This window comes from Tuber melanosporum, assembly GCF_000151645.1.
Source record: "Tuber melanosporum whole genome shotgun sequence assembly, scaffold_74, strain Mel28".
Lineage (NCBI taxonomy): Eukaryota > Fungi > Ascomycota > Pezizomycetes > Pezizales > Tuberaceae > Tuber > Tuber melanosporum.
This window is the reverse complement of record NW_003299122.1, coordinates 210,275-233,418: the sequence shown is the minus strand read 5'-3', so window position 1 is coordinate 233,418 and position 23,144 is coordinate 210,275. Positions and strand designations below refer to the sequence as shown.

The following is a 23,144-nucleotide window of genomic DNA, read 5'->3' as shown; positions in this document are numbered from 1 at the left end:
CTGCACAACCCTCATCACAGTTGGACTTCATTTTCATCGAAAATGGTGAATTGATGCATGCCTAGCTACTCTCAAATCCTGTGCAGCAGGACCTACTGAATCTCTTAACATATTGCTACTGTGATGAAGGTGACACGAGGCAGGAGATGCCTGTACTACAGGGACACCCATATGCTAATGAGGGTGCCATATTTGAGCTCAGTACCAAACAAGATAGAACCACAGGTAAGCTGCATACTAGAGCACCTGCGCGGGACAAGGGGGTAGCTGGCGGTCAAAATACTAACTGTTGGGGAGGACAGGCTCAGGAAAAAGACATAACATTCTCAGTGCCCATGCCATACCAGGACGCATATTATACAAGTAATGATGAGATAGACAAAAGTCTGACAATCTCCAAGCCCGTGCCAAGCGCAGATACACATAATCATTCAGATAAGGATGAGATGTAAGCCTCATTCTCTGGTGAGGGATATCTGAAATCATCTCTTATAGAAATCAGTTGATCTCTCCAAGATTGTGTTCCATTGCAAATCACAAACTGGACTCTCCTGAATAGACAACAACCCTCCGGTTTACTTGCACCTTATAGGATGTTCACCAACATACTGTAGCGACGCGGTTCTTTTGAACTCATAAACATTCCCGTGCAGAAGCTAAAGAGACTGTGCCTCGCTCCAATTCTGGACTGTGATATGATGAATTAGACAGCAGAGGTATTCAAATGGTAGTCAGCCTAGATCATGTAATAGCAGAGTATAATAGCAGTAGATTTGTGAGAACCATCGTGAAGCCATCCTTCCTTATGTTTGTCTCATGTATCTATCATTCATTGTGCTTGTCTTGAAAAATAGTATTGTATCCCCCATTACATATCTCCTATTGCCAGATCTTTCTTATTGCATGTCAGGGACTCTCTCAGGGCACATGAACCTGACACCTGTAGTAGATGTCTTGGCACATGGACATCTAGGCGGCTCAAAAGTTCTGATGCCAGTGGGCAGGACCAGTGTGAGGCTTAAAACCTTATTTTGTAAAGCTCAAAGCAATTACTTCTACGACCCCATACAGATCACGATACATTTAGAATTATATTAGTATCTATATCTATACACATAAACTTCCTGACACTCTGAAGACAAGGTAGTTAGTCTATATAGTCGGCACAATTTCACATCGTTGTGCAATAACATTGCACGCATTATTTGTCAGTACACTACCCTCCGGGCACTTAGTGTTTTTTGCATGCGCACCCCACTAGGGTATAAGACATTGAACATCCTTCCCCAAACCTCTTGTCCTGCACCTATTAATCCCCCCTGAGCCTCCTCCCCCTACCTCTCTATTCTTCACTAACGTCCCTTATCAATGTCCAACTTCTATCTCCTACTCCATCACATCAATATCTTTCTTCGATTTGTTCTCCCCCTCACAAACTGTGATTCACCATTTTTTAAAAAAAAAAAAAAGATTTCCCTCTACCGATTTCAGTGATATCTTTTTTCAAAAATGCCCTCGAACAGCCAAACAGAGAAACAATGCTGTGTGAGCCGTGAAGACTCCTAGTGCGAGTGACCAAGTATGTTCTACCCAATGATTGACTGCTGTCGCTGAGAATTATGAACATATCCCTTTTAATATAGACGCTCTGCTACCTTGTTCCCCGAAAGCAACATGAGGAGATGCAAACGTTAAACTCTCCCGTCAGGTACCAGTCAAAGAGGGGCTATACCCGGTAAGTAAGCAATCACCCCCGCTTGTCGTCATAGGTACCCTAACGTAGAGCTAATTCTTTGCCAATTGTGATGCGAGCCCAGAGGCAGAGGAGATACTGTCCTTTGAGCCTGTAGTGGAAGACTCTAAGTAAGTAAAAATTGTAAGCTACATGCCTTTGCAGGAATCAGTTTAACTAACTCTCCTGCTTCAAACAGCAGGCACTAAGGTAATATTGCGTACACCAAAAGCTGGTATGGGTTCAAGAATCTTCGCGCAACCACCACTCTTTACCAGAGGTTGTGTAAGCACCTCCGAGTATACATGACAGCGTGCTTATTGGACCCCTGCTGCCTGAACGATTCCCAATTGGAGTCAGTTCTAATTGTGACCTACTTTCTTCTACCCGCCACTACCTACATTAAGCTAGTTAAAGACCAGTGCTTGGCCGACGACGCCAGAGAGGTCAAGCGTCATCTGAGCATCTTGGTCAGGGACACAGCCAAGAAACTTCAGACGATGAATGAGCATCATCTCGTGAAGCAGGCCGTATTGGAGGAGGTCGAAGGACCTCCAAGTCAGTGTTCACATTCATCTATGTTCTGCTATATTCATTCTAACTTATTTTATCAGTGGATCAACCCAATTGGTCCTCCTTATATTGCCCACCAGCAATACAGATCCACATTATTCAGCGGCTGGAAGCCACTCAGAAAAGGCATACATTCCTTGACTACTCTTAGTGTGCCACCGACTCTGACCGGGGAATCGCTTGGGAGGTCATGGCATCATCAAGCATAAAAAATGTGCTCAGGGTAGTCAAGGGCCAATGAGTGGAGAAGGCCACTGGGTGCCAGCTATATCTCATCGGGGCAATGGGCGAGGGTGCATGATTGCTTCATTGTACTCCTGCGGAGCCACTCCTACTCACAGAACTCATGTTTTTATATAAAGATGATGACATCCGCGTATAGATCCTCACCAATAGTGGCAAAGACCTACTAGATCTTTTGGTGCTGGAACGGCGTCAGGAGGAGGCCTGGACTCAGACCCCAGAGCCTGCTAATGGCAGATACCCAGTTTTCGACCACCAAGTCTGGGATCACCGTTGGCAAGTGGGAGATATCAGGAAGGCCATCGAGGCAGAGGAGGAGGAGGACAAGGAGGACAAGGAGGACAAGAAAGAGGAGAATGAGGAGCAGGAGTAGGAGAGGAGTAGGAGCAGGAGTAGGAGCATGAGCAGGAGGAGTTAGTGGAACAGTGTTCTCCCTGGCACCTGCGAGCACCATAAATCGTCGTTGAGGAGGTAAGTTTCTAAACATTCACATTCAGAACCCTCGCCCATAGCTAATAACATACGTAGGATGAAGACTTGTTCGCCCCTGGCCCCTCAAGACCTCATCACACCACCCATCCTGACTCTTGATATGTGGTAGCAATGGTGATTGATGATGTAAGATCCTAACCTTCACAAACCTTCAACTAATACCTTTGTTATTATCTATATTTAATAACATACATAGGATGAAGTCCTGTTCACCCTCGGCCCCTCAAGGCCTCACCACCCCACCAACCCAGACCCTTGGCCTTCACCACCTCTGAACTGGAGAAGCTGGGATCTATGACAAAGCTTGTCTAAGAGAGCCCCGGGATGGCAGAGTACCTCGGAAGCCTCCAACCCCAGACCGGACCCAATCATGGGCACGACAGGGCTTAAGACACCACTCCCGCGTATTTTTCTGAGAGTAGCGCTGAATGAGCGACTCCTACCCCCCCACTAATTCCTTCTATAATTTTGCCGGTGCCTACTCCTCCCATCCTACGACCCCCGTTCCTACCCTGTCACCCCCCTCGACTTCTGTGGCTACAACCGCTCTGACGGCTTCTCCAAACTACCAGCCTACTCTTGCATCTCCTCTGACTTTTGTAACTACAACTAACAGCCTGGCACTGGCCACCCCTGGTTCTACTCTGATGCCTCTCCTAACTTCTGTGGTTACGACTGGTCTGCTGGCTGCCATCACCTCAGCTGCACCCCAAGATTTACTGGCACCTGGCTCTCATGCTTCTCTCTCTCATGTGGCTGACAAAACACTAACATCTCGCTGCAGAAGCAGACGTCGGACCACTAGAGGGTAATTCTGGATTTGCCGTATTTTCCTCTGTTTCTCTTTTTTTGTTTTGCTTTCTCGAGTTTTTTTTCATTACTTTGCTTTTTCAGGTTTCTTTTCTTTGCTTTACTTTTTCAGGTTCCTTTTTTTGTTTTGCTTTTCAATTGTTAATAACTGTATGGGATTTTCACACAGGGGTGCATTTTTTAACTGGTGATTAATCGTGATAGTAATGATACAATTTAACCCTGTTGCATCTACCTCACATGTTCTTTACTAGCCCAACTTCGTATGAAAGTGGTGGTGGCCGTAGTGATTAGCCTCCTCAGACTGTACTTGAATATTGCTAGTGTATTGTGTTGATGAATTCAGCAAGTCTCGCATTCCAAGTCCGGAACTGGCATGGTATCGGGCTGCCATTCTGTCAATTGGCTTGGTGGCCTTAAAAGAATACACCTTTTAGACATGTGGAGATAACATTAGATATCTCTAATCCTTTTTAAGCTTAGCGTGTGTTGCGCAAGAAATAGTTTTGCTAACTCACTCTATTTATAGGTAGATCTTACTAAGCCTTCTACCTTGGTGACACCTACATTTCCCTTACTCTACCCATATGTGAGTCTTGAACCTCCCGACATTTCGGAACCTGGGGTATGGATCATGAACACAAAGTTCAAGTTGAATATTCAGAAAGAGCAAGATATCATTAAGGCCCAGATTGTGCTATGCATTTCACTGTGGAGAGACTTTCACTACTCCTAATACTTTAAGGCTTTAATTCCGGGTCTGTGATAACCCAGAATGTCTTGATCATAAATATAATGTTGAACACTCACACGAGATCACATTTACAAGGGAATCCAATACCAAGGGAGAGTTGATGATTATACCGCCCCTAACCCCAGGCCTGAGGCCAAGCATATAGGATCCGAGATGTCGTATTCAATGTCAGCAAACTAGACAAAGTCCTCACCTACCGTATAGCTGATTCGAGATTCATACAGTTTACATCCTGAATGCTTACTTAACTGACATTCACTAATCTGTTATAGGATGCATAAACAACATCTAAACAAGACACGCAGTCAGCCAATTTCATAAGTAGAAAATCTGAATAGACGCAGACGTAATGTCTAACTCAACAGAATAGGATCGGAAAAGTCGATATCAGCAACACAACCGAATGACTATAGCTACTCCCTGAGCATACTATTGAACCACCAGTCATCACGTCAAATCCGTCGTCTCCACCAATTGCAAGTACGTAACTTGGAAGACCCCCAAAACGCCCTCAGAATACCACCATACAGACCACAGCGTATACCGAACCTAGGGTGGAACCTTCGTGACAAAGAGCTACAGAAACACTTTATCTTAGTGAGGTTAGCAGCGATAAATACCAAAAAATCGTAGGAATTGGATAAAACGCAATGGGACACCAAACCTGATCATGAAGATATCAATATTCCCGACAGCTCTGGGCCACAAGGGTCTGATGAGTCTCAAGCACTCAACAGACAGCAAAATGATTGCACACTGATGGTCCAGATTTCTACCATCTCTGGAAGACAATGTGTCAATCCTGTATGCGGGATATCAGGACCTCATGGGTGAATAATTTGCAGCAGGCCCTAAAGTCCAGCCACATTTCTATCATCAAGCATTCCGCAATTCTCATCACCACTGGGTGGTAGGAGTGATCTTACGTCTGATGTCAAGAGTTCTAGTCCAGCTGGTTGCCCTGCCATGCTGCAGCAGGATGACTTGTTATCAAGTAAGTCACAGCACAATCAAGTAACCAGGGCAGAAGGGGTGATATTAAGCTTAGCAAAGTTACTCATTCTGAGGTACACACTGTTCAAGGACCTACTCCCGAATGCTGTTGCATTGACCAGTCAGGTGCTCAAAGTCTAGCAGGACCAGCTAGAAGGACAGGGACATACTGAAGATGTTGGACCATCAGAGGAGTCCATATATCAGGTAAGTCCTCTCGGTCAGGCGTGATGGCATGCAGTATACACTGCTAACAAACAAAGATACGCTAAAAATACTCAGGAGTGCGATCTCAGTTGGTATACTATGTGAAGAATTACATTATCAAGTTATATGAACTACAGGAGAATCTAACAGCCATGGTGTATAGAGTAGATTATCTGCTGGAACAAGATAGGTTTATGTGTGATCCAAAAGAGTATGAGGTTCGTTTACACCTGGTAACAAACCCATAGTGACCACTACTGATCATGAATAACCCTGATGCAGAACCTGACATTGTACTTCACTACGCCACAAATTCCGAAGGCAATTTATGGTAAGTATTTCATGGAAAAGAAAATGCGTGCGATTGTTGATCCCGAGTTTCTTAGGCAGATCAATGGCACTATGATCTGCTTGACATACGCCATAATCTGTTATACACTGTACGCATGGAAACTGGGAATCTATCAGGAGCCAAGGGACTTCAAACCAGAGACAGTTAGACGTAAGATTCTAGCACTCTCATAACACATGATTCGCGACAAAGCCACTCACTTGTCACCAGATACCAAATACCATTTTGCACAACAGAAAGGAACATGGGCGAAGTGCCCACCAGGAGTCCAGGACATGATTATCAAATACATGCGGCGGACAATCCAGAAGACAGTTGAGCAGATTCACTGCATGCAGCAAGACCACTGTGAGGAGTATGATGACGACTGGGGTGCTTTCAGCACAGAGCTCGAGGGTCAAATAAGTGACCAGATACCTTCACTGCCAGTGCCACATCAGACCAGGCTAGACTGCTTTGCCCTGAAGGAGTGCTGGGAAAGCCCAGTACAGTCACAAGAAATAGAAATGTCATTTGATTATAACTAGACGTCGATTGCCCGGGTGCTGGGACTTCTTATTTCAGATCCAGCCAGTCTTGGACATTCACCAGAGGGGAGTTTAAGATCAATGACTGGGAGCCTGATGAGTGCTTCTCGGCCTGATTGCCTATTGCTCAGCCTCAATAAATCTGAGGAAAGCCAAGAACCACTGGCAGGATTCGGTCATCGGTAGCTGGACGTTAAGGAGTAGGAGCCCAGTTAGTGTTATCCTGGGTAACTAATGGGAATTCCGGATGTCTAAATATTACTTTTAAAAGCTTTATTTTTCTGGCTAAGCTGATGTGCAGCATCGACAGCAAAGAGCGAATAGTAAATGAATGAAGGCATATATGAAAGGAAAATTGTGTGCAATATTTAACTGTACTAGTAGATTTGAGAGCGACTACGATGTAATACATAAAAATATCTGAGGAAGGCGGAAGGATTACAGGAAAGAGGATAGAGCTGGGGATGTGTCAGGAAGAATTTGTCATGTGCTCTAGGCATTGAGAGGATATCTACATAACCGATAGTGCAAACAAGATGAGAATGCTAGGGCAAGGTGAATGTCCCAGCGAGGTGAGTTGTAGGGAGAAAGACTCCAGATGTAGAAGGTCAACATCATGGTATCTAGATGGTACAGAAGGACAGGGTGGTCCAGACATTTGAATGCAAGGTAAATAATATCATATTGGAATGGGCGAGCTGGGGATGCAGTCTGGATGGAACCCAGGTGGAACGACGTTGTCCTGACACACGCAGCCTAATCATATATTGTCTCAACGTAGGTAAAGAAAGGTCTGACGTCGACTGGACGTGAGCCCTGAGGATCAGAGGTTGTCTGGATGCAAATGCCAGTGTGTAGAGTATTATTGTAACGCAGAGGATATAGGGGTCTGTGTCAGGGCGTCTTCAAGATGCGGGTTGGAACACAAGAAAAGTCAGGATGCAATGTCCAAGTGACATTACTTCCTGATTCATGGTTAAAGCTTTTTGCACATCCTGTATATTAGACGCACAGGACTCACAGGATGCAGGTAATTATCTTTACTGATGACAACTACCTGAAGGGAAAGCCTAGATACTCCAATTACCTTGCGAGATATGCGAATCATTTCCTATCAACTTCGCAGGACTATTCAACAAGTCTGCCAGGTATAACACTATCTTGGTTGCTGTCGATCAATTTTCTAAATACATATGGCTTATACTAATGAAAGTCACCGACTTCTCTAAAGACACCTGGAATAATCTCCAACGATACTTATTTACTCCACATGGATACCCATTATCTTTTATCAGTGATACTGATCTCCATTTCACAGCCAGATTTTAGAATCAACTACGTTATGGCTACTCCTAGACATCACGAAACTAATGGCCAGGCTGAACGAAAGATTTGTGAAGTCAAGACGAGAATTCAGAACTTGATCAATGAAAGACAGACCAACTGGGAACCCGCTCTCGCTGAGCACGCCGCATATATCAATGCTGGATATTCGGACACCCTAGAAATATCTCTATATAAGGTAAATTTGGCCACCAATACCCTCTCCTACCTACAATCCTATTCAAGAACTCCTCTATTCCCGCCTCTAAAGACCACTTAAACCACTATCAAGCTATCAGAATGATGTTTTCCAAGCAGTTAAAGGTACATGATTCCAAAGTACCACTACTGCCCAGAAGCGACAACACAAAAATATACCTATTCCATCTGGCGATATGCTTATAGTCAATGGAAACATGTTTATTACCAATGTTGGATGTAGCAAGAAACTACAACCACAATGGCGAGGACCTTTCAATGCCTTATCCTTTGATAAGCATACAGAAAACTACACTGTCCAGATGGATAGATGCATGTACCGCCACAATAGTGCTGTTTTCCACATATCCGCTGTCAAATGCTTCTACCCTAATGACTACTCTACATTCCCTGGAAGAATTTATTCATGAACTGCGCCTATCATTATCGATAAGAAGGATAAATAGGAAGTTGAAGAAATCTGAGACCACTGCCTTTAGCATGGAAATAATTAGATCCTGGTTAAATAGAATGGTTACCCAATGAGCAAAAACAGCCAGGAACCACTAGAAGGGCTGGAGCATGCTATGGACATGGTGAACAAGTGGTGGGAAGACAATATGCCAAATGACTCTCTACCATCCACGATTAATTACATCACAATGTACTGGACACCAACCATGCAGGAAACTGAGTGATGGTAAGTTGAACCAGAAGCCCAAAATGGATTTTGGGTGCCATACTTTAAGTCAGAATTCAAAGCAGTGATGAAGAAAACCAGACTATGGAACAAGCCCTTAACAACCTTGTCTAGTCACCATTCACTCTCTGAATACTATAAAGATATCAAACTATATAGAACTCAATGTAAGGCTATGACAACAGCTTGTTAGACTGTTGTTGAACCGCAATGTTATCCAACCCAAAGACTACTTCACTATCCTCTGGGTAGACTACCGCCCTGATTGCAATAACGCTTAGCTAGACATACAGCATGAATCTGGTATTTGTGACTCCTGCAATCTGCATTTCTTTGAGTCTCGTTATTTTCTTCAGATTTCTTCTTGTCCCTGGTGTAATACTTATGATAAAGAACTTATAGCAGAAACTGAAGCCTTCAGTTTCTCTGACTCCACTTTTGATGATTAGTAGGTTTTGTTTAAACAGTTGTTTTGTTTTAGAAAATGTAACCAGTACAGGTACTCAGTTATTGGTTTTGTTTTAAGTATCATTTGATACTTGGTTTTGTTTTATGTTTTGTTTTATATATCGCTTTGATACTTGGTTTGTTTTAAGTATAGTTTGATACTTGGTTTTGTTTCATCTTTTATTTTAAGTCTCGCTTTGATACTTAGTTTATTTTAAGTATTATTTGATACTTGGTTTTGTTTTGTTTTATTTTAAGTATTGTTTTGATACTTGATTTTTTTCACTCAAGTGTATCACTTGATATTTTTGATTAGTTTCGTTCATACTATATATGAACAAGATTTGTGTATTTAAAGACCACCTGCTTCCACGATGGAAAAGGCAGACTTCAACAGACAGTATTTCAATATACTTGGTTGAATAGTTACCTCTTGTTTCTCACTACACCTTTGAAGTCTCCTTTAGTTTCCAGCTCTCACCTTCTCCCTGGTAGAGTAGGCCACCTGCCAACTATCAGATTATTTACCGATAATATGATTAGCACCTTACAAATACATTACATGAGTAGTGCCATATAGTAGTTCACTAACTCAATGAGCTTTCCAGGTCCGCATCTTGGGTCTCCCAGACTACCATTTACTTGAGACCCTCGTCGTTTTCCACCGATAAATCCTCGGCAATCATCTTGCCAATGTTACTCTTTCATCAAATTGGAAGCAATTGTTTCTAGCTATTTTGATCCCTTAGTATTCATTGTCAGGTCAACTCCAATACTCCTGTATTCTATGTCTTGCTTTTCTGTATCTGCAGTAGAGTTTTCTATTCATCCTTCTAGTATATTCTTTCATGGATTGGTTTAAGACTGGTCCTGCCCTTGCTTTGTTCAATTCCATTGACATATCAGGTAACAATACACTGCTCTCACTTTGAGTTACTTGTGGTCTAGATGTCTCATTTATGTTCCTGAATGATTGGACCATTCTGTTTACTATGGTATTCTCTAAGTTGTTTCAAACTATCACTAGTCTGCTTTTCTTATCGATGGCCCATCTTGCGAACCTTTCTGATATCGTGAAGGCTAAGTCAGAATTACCCCATGCTACTCGTAGTCATTCACTATAGTTCCTTAATAGGATAATATAGAGTGTAGCATCGTTGAATTCTGTCCTGTATTCTAGTAGTCAATATCCATTCCAGTAGGCTGAAAATATTTACTTTCCTTGTTGGAGTTTTTCCAACTTTCGTTTTGCTGTTTCTCTGGCATTGAGATCACCAAATTGTTCAAAAAGCATTGCCTTGAATTCGTCATAGGTGACCCAGTCCTTCTGCTTCAGTCCATCTTGGAAGGACATAATTTATTGTCCAGCAAGTCCCTTTCAGAGTGATTCCACACACTGAATTTTGATATCGTCATATTGTTCTCCATATCCTTTGACCGTGAAATATTCTCACATAATGCTACAAATATTTGTAGTTTGTCTTTGGCTCCTTCATATATGTCTGGTTCCTTCCCTTTTGGCCTTTGGATATTTAGCTGTCCTGTCATCACATTTCATGTTACCGTCATGAATGGCTGAAACTGGCTTTCTGTCATACCTAAAACATGGGTTCCTGGTACCAGAGCTGCTGGGGCTGATATCGCCAGTACTGCTGATACAGACATTCTTCTTAGTAGTAGGGTTCCTGCAGGTGAGCTATCAACTGGTGATCTGTTTTCTGATGTTACTGAACTTGCTGCCCTCGAGGGCTCTACTGAAACCTGTTCTAGGATGTCACTAAATTCCTCAAATTTAGGCTTTAGTTGTTAACGTCAATATCTTCTTTCTTATCTGGGTTGAAGGAAGCCCTCTTGTATCATTTGGCATCATTCTAGGTGACTCTTTATAATATAATGATCCCCCTTTGAGTAGTTAGTTCTTGGCAACAGGGAACTATATTTCTGTTCTTCTTTTTTCTTCTCAACTTATAATAGTACTAGGCCTCTGCCTACTTTACCGATAGTACAAGACCTTTATCTTCTACCGGGAATACCTATCGTAATCTTTCTCTAACTCTTTGCCATGAAGAGCTTTTTCGGCATAATAATAATAAAGATCGTGATAATGATAATAAGTGTAAAGGTGATTTATATTTGTTAGAGTAATAAATAGGAAAAGTACTTAGAACAAAGCATGAAGAACCTATTCTCCTGGGCCTTACCGGCCTCCTTATATAGTGTTCTTTCCACCCTAAGTCAACTGACCTAAAGTGGTCATATGTACAAAACCAAATCATAACAAACTACTTATATGATCAAAGTAGTCATATGCTCAAAACCCATGACCTTCTAGCAAGGTCATGTGTGAAAACTCATAAACCAATCATAACATAATACACAAGTCATATGACCTCAAATAGTTACATGCGCCAAACCCATGACCTCGTAATGAGGTCCTGTGTAAAACATAAATCATATGTGCAAGGTATATCCGCAAGGCATACCCGCAAGGCATACCCGCAAGGCATACCCACAAGGCATACCAGCAAGGCATACCCGCAAGGCATACCCGCAAGGCATACCCGCAAGGCATACCCGCAAGGCATACCCGCAAGGCATACCCGCAAGGCATACCCGCAAGGTATACCCGCAAGGCATACCCGCAAGGCATACCCGCAAGGCATACCCGCAAGGCATACCCGCAAGGCATACCCGCAAGGCATACCCGCAAGGCATACCCGCAAGGCATACCCGTAAGGCATACCCGTAAGGCATACCCGTAAGGCATACCCGTAAGGCATACCCGCAAGGCATACCCGCAAGGCATACCCGCAAGGCATACCCGCAAGACATATCCGCAAGGCATACTTGTAAGGTATACTCTCCAGGCATATATCCCATAACTCATAATCAAGTCATGTGCAGAACATAACAAATTATAACATAACAAGTCAGATGATCTAAATAAGTCATATGCGTGAAGCAATAACATACCTATAACTCTTAATTATAAGTCATGTCAAAATCTTTCTGTGCCAAGCCACCTTTATGACAACCTATGACTTGCAAGTGGGAGTCATGTGAAAGTCCTATTCCTTCTTGCCAATCTCCTTTATCACAATCCGGTTTGTGACATAGTCCTAAATGAAAAGAATATTACTGAGCCTTCCTAGACAATCTTCATCTAAACACCAAAGATTCCAGCCTAAGTCTTCTCAACGTATATTAGAGTTTGCTTCCATCTAACAAGAAAGAACACTCTAGTGTGGTCATAGTCCTAGTATCTATCTTCCCATAGGGTGCTCCTATTACAAATCATAATCAGAAAAACCTATATGTAGGTTCTAACAAAACTATACTTATATGATAATTCAAGAATTATCTAGAGAGGAGGATAGAAGAACATCTAAATATGATTTAGTTAACTGAATTATCTCTGGCAACTGGTTCTTGCTACAATTGGCTGTTCAAAATATACTAGTCTGTTCTCTCTGAATCACAAAAAGGTCTACTAGTACTTGGCAAATGAGACTCTGGGTCCATTTAATCAACCAGTTACGTCTCTCATGCAGTTCTTGAGTAGGCTAGTATTTTGCTACTGGAATATTCTAGTGCATAAGAAAAAAACTCAAGCTGTCCCAGTAGCCAAGTACAGAAGTACAGTACGAGTACAGTAGAATCTTGTATTTGAATATTACCGTTGTATTTACCGGCTTCGAGTCCTAGTTACATGTGCCTCCTGTGACGCATGAAAGAGGATATCAGTATTGAGGCTACAAAAAGGGATAAAGGTTTAGTATCTCAGAGAATGTGCTACAAGATTTCCCCAGGCAGACCCGGGGTCCCAGTGAGCCTTGTAGCACTTATTGAAATAAATTAACTATAAATTTAAAAGAGACAATCTTGTCAGGAACTTAAGAATTTAGTGTGCTAGTAGTATCTGAGTCCCAATCGTAAAGGAGGCAGCTGGAATAGCCGCATTGTAGTTTTGTTTTCTCTAATTTTGACATAATTACCAAGAAAAACGCAACTGCAATTGTGTAGCTTGAGCACTTGTTCAGTGAAATAGGTTGAGATTTACCTTGCCACTAGGATGTCCCAACCGACAGGTGAGCTGCTTGGCCGGGTGAACTGCTGTTGATACGGTACAACAGATATTATGATTATGGATTATAAGTTTTTTTTTTGTGCTTAGAACTATCGTACCCTTTGGTGGATGTACTGTATCAACAAGTCGAAGCTTCTGTTGGGCTTTTGTATTTAAGCGGTGGACTGTCTCACCGTCGTGATAAGTTGCCCCACGAAGCACGTTAGTCTGTATTATCAAAGCTGAAGCATCTCTGCTTTGCACTTCATTCGCCACGGTAGTTGTTTGCTCGAGCGATTGAAGTCTTGATGTTCGCGTCGTTTATTGCATGAAAATTAATGCGAATAGCCCGGTCAGATGGCATTGGGCGCTAGGTTTTTCCAAAGCGCGGTCCCAACATGCGCGTTCATCGGCTTTCAGGCTCCCCTTCTGCGAAGCCTTGCCGTGCCAAGCCCGTAAGCCCACACACATCTTTCCCTCCTTGCCCGTTGAAGCTATCACTCCAACATCCACTATCAACCCCGCCTCCCCACCCCCCGGAGCCCGGAATTTGGTTCAAATCTTTCTCAATATACCTGTTCACTTCTTTTTTTCTTTTTTCTTCATCTGTTCACACCTTACAAAATTTCTTGGGGGTCGAATCTACCCCTGTTTAGGATTCATCACTGCCCACCTACTTCTGTTTCAATCTTAAGAAGGAATACATTTTCCTACCATGTCGTTCTTCGGGTTCGACACGTCTCTGCCGAGAGATCGCGGTCATCCAGCAATGGCTCCTGGCTTCTCCCAGGCAATCGATCATTTCGCTCCATTGTCCAATGTTGATGATGATGATGACGACGATGGGTGGGTTTCTGTTTATTACATGTTCGAGCTTTAGAATGACTAACTCTCTGAGTAAAGAATTGATTTCGAAGATACCTATGACGGTCTTGGTGATAAGTTGGACGAAAAAGATGATGCCCTCAATGATGAGACTTTTGGTGCTCCAGAGGGAGCAATAGGTATTAATTTCTTCTCAGAGATCGCTCCCACGAGTATCGGCTAAGGATAATATTCGACATCTAGGGAAGGACTTTGACTTTCACGGTGCAACCGCTCGTGTGGCAGACGCTATGGAGGAGGAACATGAGGTCTTTAACAGGTCAGCGAGGAATCAGTCTGTCGCAAGAGTAGCAGCTGTTCCAACACCACTCACACGAGCCGAGCCTCCAACTCATGTGCCTGTTCTTCGCCCTGATATGTCCTTATGGGGATCTGCGCCTTCTACCACACCTCAACCAGAGCACCAGTCAGAGCCCCAGCCAGATCCTACGCCAGTGGCACCACCGGTTGGAAGGAAGATATTAAGCCTAGAAGAGGTTGAGGCCCAGATTTTGGCCAATAATGAGCAAAGACATCGATCCCCGTTCCAGCAACCGCCGGCCCGGACTCATCCATTACCCACTCAACCTCATCATATCTCCCCGATGATAGCTTCTCCGTTACATCAATATCCACCCCCGCAACATGATTTGCATCCTCTCCAGTCTCAACAATTTCCCGCACGTATACAAAGCATGCTTCAGAGAAATCAGACACCCCCTCAAGCTCAGCTTCACCAAGTTCCCGAGCAACATCCTGGGGGTGTGCCGCTACAACCGCAGAGAATACAGACAATGGGGCAACCATTACATCCCTCACGGAATCAGTATGGGATGACAAATCATGTCCCAACACCGCAGTTACAAAAAATGACTGAGGTGGAGAAAGCTCGATTTTTGGAGGAAGAGAGTAAGCGTTTGAAGAGAAATCACAAGATCGCCCAGTTGGTGAGTAGATAATAGAGTATCTCCATGAGTGAGCATGAATCTTACGTAATTATTGAACAAAGGCACGGTATAACGGTTTAATGACCCCCGCAGATAAAAACTTTATCACTCGCATACAGCTCCAACATCTGGTATCTATAAATAATGCTGAGGATAATGCCAATGAGGACTTCTACTACATTGTTCATTCGGCAATTCGGGCACGAACAAACCCTCAACAACCCCTTAATCAATTTGCACAAACCTATCTTTTCCGTCAGAGTGCAAGAGGAAGGAATAGGCAACAGGACAACCACCTACAGCGTATGGAGCAACAAGTTCAGCGGGCTGTCGCTGCTGCAAAAGCTCGTCCAAAAGCTAGTCAATTAGTACTAGAAGGTAGTCTGGGCAAAATCTCTTTTAGTAATGTTAAGACGCCGCGGCCTATGCTCAACATCAAGAAGTCTGACTCCCCTGGTGGAGAGCCTATAAGAAGAGTGAGTTTCATATTTTTTAGGGGATGATCATCACGCATGCTGATATATTTATCTTAGACTCAACGTTCAACATTTTCAAGCGCTGACAGAAAATCTTTGCTCAGAGCCATTGAGAATGTTTATGATGCACTGCTAGAGCTAGAGGTTCATGAACGTGAGAGGTCAAAGCTGCCAATCCTGATGCCAGATCAGCAGCCCCAGCAAGCTCATATCGAATGGGCGGCAAAGAGAGATCAGCTTGTAGCAAAATTGTGGAAAGAAACAAAAATTATGGAACCAATTGACCCAACGTGAGAAATCCAATATATGCCATTAGGGATATAGGAAGCTAATGCAGCCCTTTAGATCGACTGCTACTCATCCTTTTATCGCGATTCTTTCCTATTCGAAAATGAAGCGGGCCATACAACGTATATTTCGACACCTAGATCCAGAGCAGCGCGTGACTATTCTCACTATGATTGTCGTGCATCTGGATATCCTCGATGTTGTGAAACACGGTGTATACCTTCCAGATGAAACCCAACTTCCCTCAGCGGTCCGTGAGGAGATTGAAATGTTCGCAGCGAGCGTTCTTCCACCCTTGCTAGGCTATGTTTATGAAGCACCTCTTTCAATTGTTATCGGGCTCTTAGGAATACTCTTGGAACGTGTAGATGTCGTGGCTGTGAGCAAGACCAAAATTGGTCTTGCATTTCTGACCATGTTTTCTTCCAGAGCGGAAATTGTCAAGCAAGCTGGAGGGGCACCGGAAAGCGAACTTCAGCAATGGCAGATGATGTATGACAGGCTCTTTGATTCTCTTCAAGGCCATTGGATGGAATGTTTCCCCCCTGGAATGTTTGTCGATGATGTCTACGTCTGGCAATTTTTAGCAAGCATTGCAGTTGGAGCCAACATGCCTCAACAGCAAGCACTAGTGAGTGCAGTAAAGTGAGTCTCTTCATTCCATCTTTAAATACGTGTTTGTTTCTAACGTATCCTGCTCATAGGGACCGAGTTATGGAGAATGTGAGGGCAAGTAAAACCTTACCGCCCGAACTTGGTGCACAGAAAAGTGCAAACGTGAATCTCTTTATGAGAGCTATCGGGCTGGATGTTGAATTGCTTGGGTAGGTGTGTCGGGCGCTCTATGGCCGCAAATAAGTATAAATTTCTGGTGTGGGATGGAAGGTCTGATCTCTTACAAAATGTTGTTGTCCGGTAATTGCTTCCCTCAAATATATCCGAAAGGAGGGTCTCCATAAAATAAAAGGCGGTCACTTCTGGGTAAAGGCGTCCTCGGTTTCTGGTTCAATCTCTGTCGGTCATGAGGGTTGCTGGTATGTTTTTTGTCTTTCACCTCTATCTGTACTTCGCTCGATAGTTTGTGTTGGCCTCTCATGAAATCTTTGTCTATGAGAAGGAATTCTATTGTACATGTCTTCCTGTTACGCTTATCAGAGCTCGCTTATCAGAGCTACTTATTGGAGCAAGTGGATATTGGCGAAGTGCGAGGAGTATCGCTGGTGACGGGCGTTGATTTCATATTTTTTTTCCTAGGTCAGGTGCGATACCCTATAGGAGTTGCTGTATTGTTTGCAATTTCTACTCATGGAGCGAACGATGCGATGAGGTCCCGAATTGTTTGGATTGTCATTAAAACTGCCGTAGCAGTTTCTCTCTCTCTCTCTCTTTTTTTTTTTGATCTTTATAATACCAAAAAGTCTTTTGTTAATGCGTGCCGAATGAATGGCAGCAGAGAGGCCACCTTTAGTCCGCAATTTTCTTAGGAAAGACTTATGAGACTGTTGGCTCGCAGTGATTTGAGACGACGGTAATCTCAGCTTACGATCTAGAACCGACCAATCGCAACACACAAAGAGGGACTATGTAAACATGTTTTGGGATGTGCTATTGGTCAGTTCCAAATCGCGATCTGCAAATCGTGATTTGAGATTACAGTCGTCTGAACTCGTGGCGAGCCAAACAGCACCTAAATGCCTGGGCACGAATGTCAGAACGCAGTACTATTGCCATTGGGATACAGGTCTTGGCATGTAATCCCTAGCCCTGAGCTGCACCACCAACTTCCATCCTTAGCACCTCGAGCCAGCAGGAGCTCGCTCCTTCAACCCTCACGAGGCGGTGAGTCCACCCACTAACAACACCACCACCAACCGTAATCCTCCAACCCAACCCACGATTCTACCCCAGCCTCCAACCCTCCAAACAATAATACGGATCCTCCCAGCCTCTGGTCCCAATTACCATTAATAATGCCATACAACACGTCCGCAATACCTCCTTCCGAGGAAGTCACTGGCCATTCTGCTCTTCCCCGTGGGCTATTCGCAAATCTCTGTTCTTTCTCGGCTGTGACTCACTAACATATCGTAGTCTCCCGAGTTAAGAAAATAATAAGGCTTGACGACGATGTCAACGGTTGCTCCAACAATGCTGCTTTCCTTGTTACTATTGCTGCTGTGAATATCCCCCCCCCCATCCTCCATTTCCGCCTTTAAACACAGGGAGGTTGACGTTCGACAAAGGAAATGTTTGTCCAGTATCTCGCAGAGCAGGGGCTAAAAATGACCTATGGTGACCGAAAGCAACGGAAGACAATGCAGTATAAAGACCTGGGTAAATTACGTCCTTGTACGATTTCTATTACGATCCTCTAACAGGGGGTATAGCTACTGCTGTAGCTAGAGTAGAAAACCTCGAATTTCTCGCAGACGTTATCCCGCCTACGGTGCCGTACAAGCAGGTTCGGGAACGGAAGAACAACAAGACTGCTAAGGACACTGAGACTGGCCAGTTGACGCTGAATGGGCAGAGGATATTGCCGATAGGGTCGTCAAACGGTCGTAAAAAGAGCTCTGCAGAGAGTGATACTATTGCCGTTGCCAGTGGTAGGGAGAGGGGGGTTAACGGAGACAAGGGCAACGAGATAGAGATGAGTTAGGTCCCTCTCACAACTAGCGGAATGAATCAGGGCTTGGTAGGGGCATATTCCACGGGATCTCTTCACGTCCACTGATAGGCAAAAGATGGTGATTGGGCGGTTTCATGTGATGAGGATACACGGAATTGGGGTGGAGTAGGCTGCGTTTTTTGGTTTCTCATGCGGGAACATACTCTTGCTTTTGTTTTTGCTAACTCGGTTGTAATTTTTTTTCTTTTTCGGCGAGTGGCTCTTGGTGGTTGGTTTTCCTTTCCTTTTGGTTGATGGGATTTCTATAGTGAGGAGTGGTGATAAGCTTTGCTTGGGTTGCCGCAATGGGTTATCACGAGATACTTTCTTCCTGGCTTGGTAGTTAATCCCATAGTTACCTTGTCTCACAGACAACCGAAAGATCGATTACCAATTCTCAAGATTACTCCTTTTCACTTTGGAGACGACAGTTGACAAATTTCCCCTTTCGCCCAAAGCGCGTGGTGAGATTTATAAGGATCAGGGATCAACCAAAAGTCGCTCACGTGCAGCTGTATCATGCCGTAGACAGCCAACCAGCAGAAATGATCGCCGGCAACGGCAACAGATCATTTTCCATCTTATTCGCGCATGATAAGATCGATTAGATAAGCCCGAGCTAGAAAAATCGCCAATTACCGGTATGATACCTCTCCGGGTAACCGAAACAATCATTTCTCCAACTCGACTTTCTCCATTCCAGCATCCCACCTCGACCCCCACCAGGATTCATTCTCTTTACCTCACCTCACACCCGATTCGCGGCTAGAGAAGCCAAACCTCCCTCACCCCATCCTACCCCCACCCCAATTTGAGCAAGAGCAAGCAAGGAAGTAAACAAATGAACTGTCTCCGCACAGTCGCCGTGCGAGCCCTCCGCCCTCACACAATTGCCCCGCTGACCGTGGTCCGCTGCTACAACGGAGGGTCCACATCACACTTCGATGACAGCAGCGAGTACAAGTCGCCCTTCGCCAGTCCCGAGTCCCGCGCCACCACCAATATCCCGGACTTCAGCAAGTACCGTGGTGGGAGCACCTCTGGGAATAAAGTCTTTGGCTACTTCATGGTCGGCACGATGGGGCTTTTGTCTGCCGCTGGCGCGAAGGCTACTATTCAAGGTCCCTCCCCTCCCACCTTCACCCGCCGCCAGTAACCGTGCTAATTGATTTTCGGAGACAGATTTTCTGGTAAACTTGTCCGCGTCAGCCGATGTCCTAGCCATGGCAAAGGTAGAGGTGGACCTTTCCGCTATCCCAGAGGGCAAGAATGTCATCATCAAGTGGCGCGGCAAACCCGTCTTTATCCGCCACCGCACCCCCGACGAAATCGAAGAGGCCAACGCCGTCAAGGTGGCGTCCCTGCGCGATCCCCAAACCGACGCTGAGCGCGTCAAGCAGCCCGAGTGGCTAATCATGCTGGGGATATGCACGCACTTGGGCTGCGTGCCCATCGGCGAGGCCGGGGACTACGGCGGGTGGTTCTGCCCCTGCCACGGATCCCACTACGATATCTCGGGCCGGGTGAGAAGGGGCCCTGCTCCGCTTAATTTGGAGATTCCGGAATATGAGTATATCACCCCCCTGCTATTTTAGCAATTGATGGTTATGGTGATGGTGGGACTAATGGGGCGTGTAGCTTCCCCGAGGAAGGAAAACTCGTTATCGGATAGACAGTTCGGGGGGAGGGGGCGGTTAGATTACTTTATCTAACAATTGTCAACAAAACGGAATAAATAAAATCAAGGACCTCTCGCGCATTACTTGCAAATCGAAGGGGATTGGGATGGGGGAAGCAGTTGGTAAATTTGGAGCGACGAAACACGCCTTTTTTGTAGAAACCAATTCATTATTATTTGATTCCCATATTTTTATTTTTATTTTTGTTCGGATGTAAACCAAAGGGCAAAAGAATTATCATATTCATTGGTATAGTACAGCACAAACATTCTTATCCTTACCTCCCTTTATATCAAGATCTATCTAAATAGTATAGTTCCAGACGATAGAAACCTATGATACCCCCCCCCCCCCCCCGCGACCAACTTGAACCCCAAATGCGGAAAGACGTCCACCGGAGAGCTCGCGATAGGACCCCCTATAAAGGTAAAGTTATTGAAATCGCAGTCTGTGATTCCTGTTTTCATCGAAGGTCATGCGGGGAGTCCTCGTGGTTGGAGTCGGAATTGAAGATAATGTATGCCATTGCAACACAAGTTATCATAATTCCGATTGTCGTTTTTGAGCATGTTGATGATCCGCAGCTATATCGTACAGTACAAGTATCATGATATTATATAGTATCATCCTGTATCCAGAATCACATGAAACAACAATCGCCACAGAACCCAAATCTTCACATCTCTCATCATTTCCTCTAACAGTACTAACGGCCTGCTACTTTACTTCAGACTTGTCATTAATTCCGCAGATAGGCAGACAAACAGACAAGGTTGCCGTGAACTGTATATCTATCTACCATGCTTGATAGCACAGTTTTACCATCACATATAAAACACTGAACAAACTAACGTCTACCGTACCGTACCAAATCACCCATCTTTCTCGCTCGAAAGAAAAAGGTATCCGTTAAGCTCAAGGAAGAAGAGAAAAGAACCACATCCCATCGGCGCACGACTCCACAGACAGCAAGAGACGAAGACTATATTTCAAAGCCAAACGTATAGGAAAAACACACGGAAAACAAAGGGAAACTTCACCCAAATCTCCCTCAAGGGTACGTACGAAACACCAATGCGATTTAAAATTAAAGTTTCTCTTTTCTTTTGGAGAGGAAAAAAAGGGAGAGAAAAAAAAACAAAAAGCAATATTGTGTAATAGTGTCTGAGTGCGAACCGCGGTCGTTTCTCTAGTCTGATACAAAAGCGTTTTCCCCAACCCAAGCCAAAGTCTGCCGATGTATAAGTACTAAGAGAGAAAGAAAGATGTATGTACGGGATTTTCGAAATGGGTTTAATTTTTAAGAATTCCACTACGTCGGGTCCCCACACTGAGTTTGTTCCTGCGTTTAAAGGAAGTAGTCCGGAGTTCCTATGATATAGTGTTAGAGAGTTCACTGTGAACACGTTTTTTGGTGTTTGGGGAGGGGGGAGCATACGCCTGGAAACCATTGGTTCTCCAGCCCTCGGGCAAGGATCGAACTGCAAGCTATGCTCAAGTTAGCTTACTGTGGCTGAAGACCAAGGATGCGGAGTACTTACAAAGTATATTTCAGATGCTCGTCAATCTCCATAATTGCCGCCTGGTTACCGCATCTATAGCAGTAATTGGGGGCTGCCGAGCCAGTTAGCGATAAATCTCCCAATCGATAAGGTGCATGTCTCACCTGAGAATATAGTAACTACGTTGCGGTCTTGCGACCAATTATAACCCTCCATGACCAACTGATGCGCCCTCGCAACCAGTGTGAGGCCATTATTATGATTAAAGGCTTCAGATATGTCCTGACCAAATGTATAACCAGCTCCACGAGGAGATATCCCCCATCCACAGCGGTCATCAGGGTCAGACCACAGCAGGTCACACATCGGACCTTCATGTGGCACCTCCTGGATGCGATCCAATGCCCGAATGTTATCAAGGGTGTCGATACTTGGGGACAGACCGCCGTGTAGACAGAAGATTTGGTTGTCGATTAAAGCAGTAAGAGGAAGAAAATCGAACAAGTCTGTGAAAAGCCTACACGTCACCCCTGTCAGCATAAATCGTGGATGGAACGGGCAGATAGGTGGGCGGGCTAGGTGCCATCCACCGCGGGCCTCGCGGTATCTTACTTCCAAACATTTGCATTCCCATACTTGCGCAAGCACTCGTCATAGAATCCATAGACCTGTGTAATTTGTCTGGACTCATGATTGCCCCGCAAGATTGTAATTCTCTGGGGATACCTGATCTTCAACGCAACAAGCAACGTGACCGTCTCAACCGAATAGTATCCACGATCGACATAATCACCTGCAAGAACGCATATCAGAACTTGTCGGAATGAACGCACCACGCCCCTCTCGACGGGCGGGACCCCACGAACCCATGAACAGATAATTGGTATCAGGATTAGGACCACCGATCCTGAATAACTCCATCAAATCGTGGAATTGGCCATGAATATCCCCACAAACTGTGACCGGGCACCTCTGCGGCAGAATGTTTAGCTCACCGATCAGACACGGAGAGAAGGGGAAGGCGGGGAAGGGTTATGTCGGGGATAACGTACCACAGGCTGCACATTTGACTCGTCTTGGAGTATCTCTCTCGCCTGCAATAAGTCAGGAACCGTTTGGTAGGGCGCTTCCACCAGCTAGCTCATAGTGGCACCTCCAAGTGGTGGCTGGGACATACCTTCTCACAGAGCCTCTGCACATCCATCTCGTTTAGTTGCTTGCACTGCATCAAGGTCTCGATCCATCCATCCAGCTGGTTAATCGATGGCATGTTGTCATTTAATTAGTTGGATTGCATGTAATT

At 44.6% G+C, this 23,144-nt stretch overlaps 5 protein-coding genes; 4 read left to right on the top strand and 1 right to left on the bottom strand.

The window, feature by feature from the left end:
- The first annotated feature begins 13,935 nt into the window (after nucleotides 1-13,935).
- Nucleotides 13,936-16,978, top strand: GSTUM_00010739001 (uncharacterized protein). XM_002841488.2 has 7 exons: nucleotides 13,936-14,263; nucleotides 14,321-14,421; nucleotides 14,486-15,228; nucleotides 15,291-15,704; nucleotides 15,762-15,994; nucleotides 16,050-16,637; nucleotides 16,697-16,978. Exons 1-7 carry the CDS (start codon nucleotides 14,133-14,135, stop codon nucleotides 16,818-16,820), a joined length of 2,334 nt encoding a protein of 777 aa, XP_002841534.1. The 5' UTR covers nucleotides 13,936-14,132; the 3' UTR covers nucleotides 16,821-16,978.
- A 984-nt stretch (nucleotides 16,979-17,962) lies between these two features.
- Nucleotides 17,963-18,651, top strand: GSTUM_00010738001 (uncharacterized protein; the record flags this gene model as incomplete). The annotated part of the gene is made up of 4 exons (XM_002841487.1): nucleotides 17,963-18,026; nucleotides 18,084-18,169; nucleotides 18,236-18,326; nucleotides 18,380-18,651. 4 exons carry the CDS (start codon nucleotides 17,963-17,965, stop codon nucleotides 18,649-18,651), a joined length of 513 nt encoding a protein of 170 aa, XP_002841533.1.
- Nucleotides 18,652-19,360: 709 nt separating this feature from the next.
- On the top strand, nucleotides 19,361-20,073 carry GSTUM_00010737001 (uncharacterized protein; the record flags this gene model as incomplete). XM_002841486.2 has 3 exons in its annotated part: nucleotides 19,361-19,781; nucleotides 19,843-19,864; nucleotides 19,899-20,073. Exons 1-3 carry the CDS (start codon nucleotides 19,727-19,729, stop codon nucleotides 20,071-20,073), a joined length of 252 nt encoding a protein of 83 aa, XP_002841532.1. The 5' UTR covers nucleotides 19,361-19,726.
- A 2-nt stretch (nucleotides 20,074-20,075) lies between these two features.
- On the top strand, nucleotides 20,076-20,525 carry GSTUM_00010736001 (uncharacterized protein; the record flags this gene model as incomplete). XM_002841485.2 has 2 exons in its annotated part: nucleotides 20,076-20,230; nucleotides 20,299-20,525. The coding sequence occupies 2 exons, from the start codon at nucleotides 20,076-20,078 to the stop codon at nucleotides 20,330-20,332; spliced, it is 189 nt and encodes a 62-aa protein (XP_002841531.1). The 3' UTR covers nucleotides 20,333-20,525.
- Nucleotides 20,526-21,209: 684 nt separating this feature from the next.
- The window catches only part of GSTUM_00010735001 (uncharacterized protein), a 2,576-nt gene continuing 641 nt past the window's right edge, over nucleotides 21,210-23,144 (bottom strand). Inside the window, exons 1-8 of the mRNA XM_002841484.2 lie at nucleotides 23,019-23,144; nucleotides 22,894-22,935; nucleotides 22,708-22,813; nucleotides 22,454-22,634; nucleotides 22,006-22,358; nucleotides 21,881-21,953; nucleotides 21,778-21,827; nucleotides 21,210-21,710 (exon numbers count right to left, since the gene is read on the bottom strand). The exon at nucleotides 23,019-23,144 is cut by the window's right edge and continues 641 nt beyond it. Of these exons, the coding sequence (XP_002841530.1) occupies nucleotides 21,688-21,710; nucleotides 21,778-21,827; nucleotides 21,881-21,953; nucleotides 22,006-22,358; nucleotides 22,454-22,634; nucleotides 22,708-22,813; nucleotides 22,894-22,935; nucleotides 23,019-23,111 (921 nt within the window). The 5' untranslated portion in view covers nucleotides 23,112-23,144 and the 3' untranslated portion in view covers nucleotides 21,210-21,687.

Coding starts and splice junctions, on each gene's coding strand:
- GSTUM_00010739001 (XM_002841488.2), top strand. CDS start 14,133: ATGTCGTTCTTCGGGTTCGACACGTCTCTGCCGAGAGATCGCGGTCAT. Junction 14,264..14,320: donor GATGATGATGACGACGATGG/GTGGGTTTCTGT, acceptor CTCTGAGTAAAG/AATTGATTTCGAAGATACCT. Junction 15,705..15,761: donor GTGGAGAGCCTATAAGAAGA/GTGAGTTTCATA, acceptor TATTTATCTTAG/ACTCAACGTTCAACATTTTC.